At 48.1% G+C, this 8,088-nt stretch overlaps 1 protein-coding gene across 1 annotated transcript; it reads left to right on the top strand.

The window, feature by feature from the left end:
- Nucleotides 1-545: 545 nt before the first annotated feature.
- On the top strand, nt 546-5,436 carry CDKN2AIP (CDKN2A interacting protein). The gene is made up of 3 exons (XM_067297948.1): nt 546-789; nt 905-1,035; nt 1,820-5,436. The coding sequence occupies exons 1-3, from the start codon at nt 569-571 to the stop codon at nt 3,307-3,309; spliced, it is 1,842 nt and encodes a 613-aa protein (XP_067154049.1). The 5' UTR covers nt 546-568; the 3' UTR covers nt 3,310-5,436.
- The last annotated feature ends 2,652 nt before the right edge of the window (nt 5,437-8,088 follow it).

An 8,088-nucleotide genomic window follows, 5' to 3' on the forward strand; every position in this document is an offset into this window, starting at 1 on the left:
ACCCCGTAAGATACATTCATATGCCTATACCGAGTGCGCGCAAACGCACACCCGCAGCAAGGTGTAAGGGGGCGACGTGCTCGGCAGGACCCCAGCGCGCAGCCCCCTCCCGAGCCGCGGCCGGGCGCCTCACGCCGGCCAGCACACCTCCCGCCGCCCGGGCCCTTCACCACCCGCTGCCTCGCAGCTCTGAGCGACCGTTAGGGCAGTGCTGAGGCGCGCGCGGCTCTTGTGCGGCAGCGGCGCGCACCGGCACCGCCCCCCGGCACCGCCCCCCGCTCCTCCCCCTCGCACCTCCCCCTCTCCCCCCTCGTGCCGCAAAGCACGCTGGGGCGGTAGCGGGCCGCGGCGCGCGCCGGCTGTGAGGTCATCATGCGCGGCCGGAAGGAAGGAGCGGAGCGGAGCGGTTGTTTCCGTTGCTGGGGCTGGCGAGGGAGGCGGGGGCGGAGGAGGAGGAAGAGGAAGGCCCCGCGCGCCTGCGGGAGCCGCGCGCCGAGCGGGGGCGGGCGCAGCGCACGGCGGGGGCGGCGGGCGGTGGCCGGGGGGGGAGCGGGGGCGGGCCGCGGCCATGGCGGGCAAGGCGGCGGCCGAGCCCCTGGGGCGGACGGCGGAAGAGGTGGCCTGGGCGGAGGCGCTGCGTGGGGCCTGCGAGCCCGAGCACCACTGGCGGCACCGCCGGGAGTTCCTGCTGCGCAACGTGGGGGCGCTGCCGCCGGCGGGCAGCGCCGAGCTCCAGCGGCTCGTGTCCCTCTCCATGGTGTGGGCCAACCACGTCTTCCTGGGCTGCCGGTGAGTGCGGGCCGCGGCGGCGGGTGGGCCGGGGGCGGCGCGGCGCAGCGGCCTGACGGCGCCCCTCCTCTGCCCTCTCCTCCTCTCCCCTCCTCTCTCCTTGTCGCCCCTCCAGGTACCCGCCTCAGGTCATGGGGAAAGCGCTGGAAATGGCCGAAGGCATCCAAGTGATCGGCGCGCCCGTCCGCACCACGAGAGATGAACTGGTTGCCAAGGTGAAGAAAAGAGGCATATCAAGTAGCAATGGTTAGCAGATCATAGCTGTGACAATACATAGGAGTCTAGAAAATGCTTGTTTCTGAATGTTCTTGTTCTATTTCAAACTTCTGAAAGTAATCACAATAACTTACTTTTAAAACTCATCATTAATTGTTCCCCCTCTCTGTGCTATTTTTTCCTTATTAATACCTATGTAAATAGAGCTAATGTATACTTACTGTATTGGTAATCTAGAGTTATTGTTTTGATAACTCGAATGTTTTTGAGTTTCTACAATTCCCATGTTTTAAATTGATTTCCTAATACAATGTAGACTTTTGTACTCCAGTTTAAACATATTCTTGCTATTTTGCTTTTACCACTAGTCAGACAATGTTCCTTTGTAAGAAACTTTGAGTCTTTTGTTCCATAAAGAGATTCCCACAGTGATATTTTAAAGAGGTTTTAATGACATTAGTAGAAAAGTAAGCTTTTTAGATCAGATAGTCTGCTTTGATGTACCTTAGTCCTATTTAGACTGAACTTTAAGAATTACAAATTCATACTTGCAAACAGGTCCCAAACCAAACCTGGAATCTTGCACCTGAGCACTTTTAGTTCTTTGTTAAAAAATGCTAAAATATTTGGAAATAGTAGGTTAATACTTGAAATTAGAATTTAAGATGTATTCACAAATGACTGAATTTATAGTTTCTAAGTTCAAGGGGTTTACTCCTTATCAAAAGTTTTCAGAATTTAAATAAACTGTCTCTAGATGGATACTTCATAGTGGCAGAACTAAAGAAGATAACATACTTACCTTGTTTTGCAGAAGGGATAGAGGAGCCCTGCAAGAAACGAGCTGTAGATAAAAGCAAAGACACTAAGGATACTGGAAAGGATATGAAAACTACCAAGCCAGAAGCCCCTAAGGAAACAGAGAGCACATTGCCCAAAAAGCAGGAAAAAGATACCAGCAAAGATTCAGAAAGCTCGGACTTGCTTTGCAGTTCAAACCAGGAAGCAGGCACAACATCAGGCACCGAAACAGAAGGAAAACCTGCTAATGCTGAAAATACTACTGAGCAAAATCCAACTCCGTCTCCATCTGAAACAGAGACAGTAGAGAAGCCTTGCTTAAATCCATCTAAGGAAAACAAGTGTGAAAATATGCCGTCACCTGAAAAGAAAACTACATCAAACACAGTGCCACCGGCTGCCAAGGGCGCCCCACAGGCAGAAGCAGTGCCACCGGCTGCCAAGGGCACCCCGCAGGCAGAAGCGGTGCCACTGGCTGCCAAGGGCGCCCCGCAGGCAGGAGCGGTGCCACCGGCTGCCAAGGGTGCCCTGCAGGCAAGTGCTACATCTCTGTCTTCCAAAAACCAAGCAAATGCCCCATCAGCAACATCCAAGGGCAGCACTCAGGCAGGCGCCTCGCTGCTGCTGGCCCCCAAGAGTGGCAGTCAGGCGGGCACCTCACTGCTGCTGGCCCCGAAGGGCGGCACTCAAGTGGGCGCCTCGCTGCTGCTGGCCTCCAAAGGTAGCGCTAAGGCGGGCTCCTCGCTCCTGGCCTCCAAGAGCAGCGCTGAGGTGGCTGCCTCGCTGCTGGCCGCTCGAAGTGGCGCTCAGCAGGGTACCTCACTTCTGGCCTCCAAGAGCAGTGCTCAGGTGGCCGCCTCGCTGCTGGCTGCTCGGAGTGGCACTCAGCAAGGTGCCTCGTTGCTGGCCTCCCGAGGTGGTGCTCAGGCAGGTGCTTCACTGCTGTCCTCCAAGGGTGGCACACAGGCAGGTTCTGCACAACTTGCCTCCAAGAGTAGCTCGCAGGCAGGTGAAAGTCCTGCTAAAGTTTTGTGCAAACCGTTAACCAGTGAAGATGCAAAGGAAAGGCAGCCTTTTTTCAACAGACTATACAAAGCTGTAGCCTGGAAACTGGTTGCTGTTGGAGGCTTCAGTCCTAATGTAAATCACACAGAACTTTTAAACTCATCTATTCAGTCTGTAAAAGCTACTTTAGATGTTGCTTTTGTTCCGCTGAAGGAACTTGCAGACTTACCTCAGAATAAGAGCTCTCTAGAAAATATAGTTTGTGAACTGAGGTGCAAGTCTGTCTATTTGGGTACTGGCTGTGGTAAAAGTATGGAAAATGCCAAAGCTGTTGCTTCGAGAGAAGCTTTGAAATTATTCCTCAAGAAGAAAGTTATTGTGAAGATATGTAAAAGAAAATACAAAGGAAGTGAAATTGAAGATTTGGTACTTCTGGATGAAGAATCAAAACCCTCAAATTTACCTCCAGCTTTAAGAAATCCTCGGGAGATCGTGTAGGCAAGAACTGCTGTTTATACTGTGTATAGTATTTCAACACAAGAACTGAAGGTTAATTTTGTACTTTAAAAATGTAGGTTTCCAGATATTTTGTATTTCTTTCTCAGTTTTGCAAGACAATTATATTCCTTTCACTTGGTAGCAATTGTATAAAACTTGTTTGAGATGACAAGTGCGTGTTTAAAGGTATGCCTTAATATATAGCACACTAGTGTGCTGTTTTATTTGCAGAATAGTCTACCTAATTCTTCTATTTTTAATTAAACGATTAAGGTACAATTTGCTGTTTGAAATCTGACAATTTTGTAATTCTTACAATTTGATGGCAGTGTGCTCAATTGTCTACCATGTCTTTTTTAGCTGCATAGAAGTATGTACATAGGGACCATAATACTTGAATGATTGAAAAGTGTTTGAAAATTTCAGTCAAAAAGTTGAATCATCCGTTTCAGACGTGTTGCTCATAATGTTCGCTGTTCCTCTTACTAGGAGAGAAAATAGTTGGTTGACTATTTCTACGAGAAGTTGTAACAGTTAAAAAAAAAAAAAAAAAAGACACTCGGATCCCATTTAACATTATACTAGCAAGTTAGATCCCATATAACATTATAGTAGCAAGTTGTCAATTAGCAGTCAACTTACAGTGACTTCAGCCACCAAAACTCTGTAAGCAGATTTAACTTATTTTGTGAAATAACATTTACAGTTTGATTTTTCAAATAAACATGAATTTCTATATTAAGCATATTTTGACTGCTACTAAAACTGAAACCTCTGGAATATGCTTTTATGGTACTTTGTTTTTAGCTGTTAAATAGTCTCACCATTTCAATAACTTTTTGCATCACCTTCAGAAAAGCTTTACTTTGAGTAGTTTCAAGGTGTAATCTCTCAAGGATGTGTAGATTCTTATTTGGATGTGTAGTTGAAATAGTGTAAAGCTGATGAGTGGACCTATTAAATAACTATTTCCACTTTTGTAACCCTTACCAAGAAGTAGATGAGCAAAATCAAGATGCTGCTGTCTTCTAGAGACAGCAAGTATGTTGTAAAGACTTCACACTAATTGAGCCCTTCCTTTGCTACATTTTCACATGATGTTCACAATGGTTTTAAGCAAAGAAAGTAGGAGATTACCTTTTATTTACAATGTGCTTGAAATAACTGCACAAATTGCATGTTTAATATATTGGATATGACATGTAATGGTAAAGAACTTAATGTCTTCAGTGCTATTTCGAATTAATCTTGTCTAATTACAGTAGTTAGTATTATTTAATGGAGACCTTGCACTTGATTGACAGATTCATTGATGAAGTGCTACAGGAGTGAATAGGAATTCCTGGGATCTCAGTAGTGTCTATGTCCACTTAAGAGTTCAAGTTCTGTTGTGATTTGGGGACTAAAACACAATGGCATTGTTATACTGTACCTTTTGTGATTTTGGACACTAGCGGCTATCCAGTCTGTAGCACCTGGAGTCTGTAAGGTGCTTATATTGTACTTTTGGTCAGTCAGTTCCTAACTTTCTCCATCTGATTGTTGTGCTTCTGTGCCCTAAGTCATCCTTAACTCTACTAGATTTCTCAGGTGTTCCCCATATGTATTTCTGGAGCATGACCCAACTTTTGGAATGCAACTTGTTAAATTGCTTCTTATACAGCATAAAAGTTTGATGCTTGCTTCTAGCTCAGAGTGAGTTTCATGCTGTATGTAGGAGCTGTGGTATTCATGCCAGGAAATGTGAGACCTGTTTTCAAATCCTCACCTTATTGAGGTGGAGACATAGAATAACTATTTTTGAAGGGCAGGAATTGTGTCCTATGCCCTCTTAAGTTTAGCTTTTCTGTTGGTTATTTGGGGCATTCCTAATTTATGGTTGAAAATTGCAGCATGTGTTGCAATGTGAAAATCCCAATTTCCCATCTGTAAAATGGGGCTAACAGTATTTACTAACCTAAAAGGGGTGTTAGGATAACTGTGTTAAAAGGCAGAGGTGCTAGAAGCCTTTTTTTTAAGTCCTGAAAAACTTTCTTTTCTTTTATTTTTGAATGTTATTTCTCTTAGCTGTTTGGTTGTGATTCATTAAAGGATGAGTGTAGCTACTCTTACTATAAACTCTGAAAATCAGTGTGTTACTTTTATTTCACATTTTGCATGGGAAGTAGCTAAACAAACAGATTCTAACACGAGTAAATAAGCATCAAGTATTTGAATGACTGAGAACTGATTAACATTTCATTAACACTAAAGGAAGAAAGTAAAAATTCCTATGGACTGGCTGTGAAAAGAAATGTTCATGCAATTCAGTTAGCTGTAAAACCTCTAGGTTTCACTTGCATGTCATATCTTAGAAATTGGGATGCTGGTATTTAATTCTCAAACTGCACTGTCTAGAACAAATACCCTAAAACTGGAGGTGTACAGAGTTGGCTGAGGATGGCAAACAAAAGCAACTGAAAGAAAACTCCTATGACCCTGAATTTTGTACAGGAGTACAAAGAATAGGCAGAGGCTTAAATGTGAATGCTGTTTCCTCTGAGGGTTTGTAGAACACCTAAAATAAGTATTGTTGGCTCATTACAAACACCTATCAAATTTGCTGTTAGCCGTTTACAGTCATGTACCAATTTAGGTAGCTATCTGTAAAAGGAGGTTTATTTAGGTATACTAAAAATGACTGTACAGTTGCTTTTGTTCTGGCACTTGGTCTTGCATTTCTGTTCTGTTTCACATAAAAGAGAATGTTTTGAAGTAACTTCTTAAAGGACAGGCAGGAAATCAAACTTAGATCTAAATTACTGCTAATATAATTTAAATATTTTGTAGTTGCAAGAGATGTGGGTGCCTCTGATTATTTTGCACTGTGATCTAACAATTGGAGATGTTTTTTAGTGTTCTTGAAAGGAATTATTCCTCTGAACTTTGTTCAGAGGCTGTGGTTTATGGTGGTGGTGGCAGCAGCAGCTCCTTACCTGCTCTGTCTGTGTGGCACAGCATGTGGGAGCTATACAAGAAGCAGAACATCGCTTTAAAACGGACACCTTTTTGATGCCCTTTCATGTGTGGAAAAAAAAATCTGATTTTTCATGTTGCTTCTTGCATGGGAATGAAGTGACCTCTAGATGTCTTCTAGTACCACTCCTCTGCAGTAGTACAGGAGGTGTGGTTGAAGGGCCCCAAAGAAGGTGCAAAACTGGTTAAAGGGAAAAATATTAGAGTAGTGAAACTAAGGCAGGTAGGTGAATATGGTTCAAACTCGCTTAAATAAGTGAGCCTAGAATGACTTTTTTTCCCCAGACCAGTTCACTGATCTGAGCACTAAACCACATGGCCCTTCTTCTTCAGTCTCGAGATATGTAACTGCTTTGTTATGTTTCTGTGTCCATGTTTAAAAGGACATTTCCTGAGCAAAAGTATTTTTGCTGTAAATATTATGAATAGATTTAAAAAAACAGAAATGTGTATTTTTCGGTTCAAAAAATTATTTTGGATGTCAGTAACGTGTATTCTGGAGCTGAACACTGTTGAGCTACGTAGAGTATCCCTTCAGTTTGAGGGAGACATAGCCAGAAAAGCCCCTCCCAGCACGAGCCTTGCGCAGAAACGCCGATGAAAGCGTTACAACAGCAGCGGCCCGCAACACCTTCGCCTTCCGTCTCGTAACGGCCGTTACGCCGGGGCCCTACGGGCGTGGCGGGTGGTGACCGGCGGCCGGCGCGGCCCCGCCCTGCCCCGCCCCCGCGGGGCTCCTCGCGCAGGCGCCCAGCGGCAGCTCGCGCTGCCCCAGGGGGAGGAGCCAGGGCGCTGTATTTGCATAATGTATTCACGAGCCGCTGCGAGGCGGCGCCGCGGCGGTTTCCCCCCTGCGGGGCAGGTGCTGCTTTCACCTGGGAGCGTGGCGGCGGCCGGGCGCCGGCGGGGCTCCCTGCCCGCGCACGGCGGCGGGGGACCGGCGGGAGGAGCCGCCGGCGCGGCGGCCGCCGCTCGCCCTGAGCACGAGGCGGCCGCGGCCGCGGCGCCGTATAAGGCGGCGGCGCGGAGCGTGTGGTGGGGTGCTCCGAAGACCTGCTCTCTAGGCTACGCACGGAGGACGCGCCGTTCCTCGTGGGCCGCGCGCCCGCCTAGGGGAAAGTCCCCGGACCGCGGGCAGAGAGTGCCGCGCGCCGCCCGCGCGCGCGCCCGCCCCGCGCCCCGCGCAGCCGCCGAGACGCCCGCGGGCCGAGCGGGCGGGGGGGGCGGGCCCTCGTCACGACCACAGGCACGCAGGTAGTGCGGTCGCGCCGCCGCACCAACACAACGGGGCTCACTCTCGGGGCACCCCCTTTTGGGTGTCTTCAGAAAAGCGCATGCTGCGCTGTGTTTCTTGTTTCTGCCAGCACGTCTGCGGCACCTAATTCACTCGTGCGAGCCGCTCCGCCAGGGGTGGGAACAAGGGTGAAAGCTGCTGCTCAGTGGTTAACTTCCCTGACACGGCAGAGCTGTCTGCAGTGAGTGCAGCACGCGTGGGGAGAAACGAAGCCTTCCCAGCGGCAGCAGAGGATGCCACAACATGTGATCCTAAACCCTCCTCCTCTTCTCACACGGACTTGGCATCGGGGTGCCTCCTCGTGTGTGGGCTTAGTCTGGGAGGCACTCATCTGACAGAGCTCCTGCCACTGCCCAGAAAGGCTTTCCCTCCCTGCTCTGGGAAAAAGCAGCAGGCCAGCTGGAAGTACCGTGCTGTGTTCTTGTGCACCACACGCAAGTTAAACATCAGACATAGGAGATGCATATCAG

Source organism: Apteryx mantelli, chromosome 5 (genome assembly GCF_036417845.1).
Source record: "Apteryx mantelli isolate bAptMan1 chromosome 5, bAptMan1.hap1, whole genome shotgun sequence".
Taxonomy (NCBI): Eukaryota; Metazoa; Chordata; class Aves; order Apterygiformes; family Apterygidae; genus Apteryx; species Apteryx mantelli.

Coding starts and splice junctions, on each gene's coding strand:
- CDKN2AIP (XM_067297948.1), top strand. CDS start 569: ATGGCGGGCAAGGCGGCGGCCGAGCCCCTGGGGCGGACGGCGGAAGAG. Junction 790..904: donor CACGTCTTCCTGGGCTGCCG/GTGAGTGCGGGC, acceptor TCGCCCCTCCAG/GTACCCGCCTCAGGTCATGG. Junction 1,036..1,819: donor AGGCATATCAAGTAGCAATG/GTTAGCAGATCA, acceptor CTTGTTTTGCAG/AAGGGATAGAGGAGCCCTGC.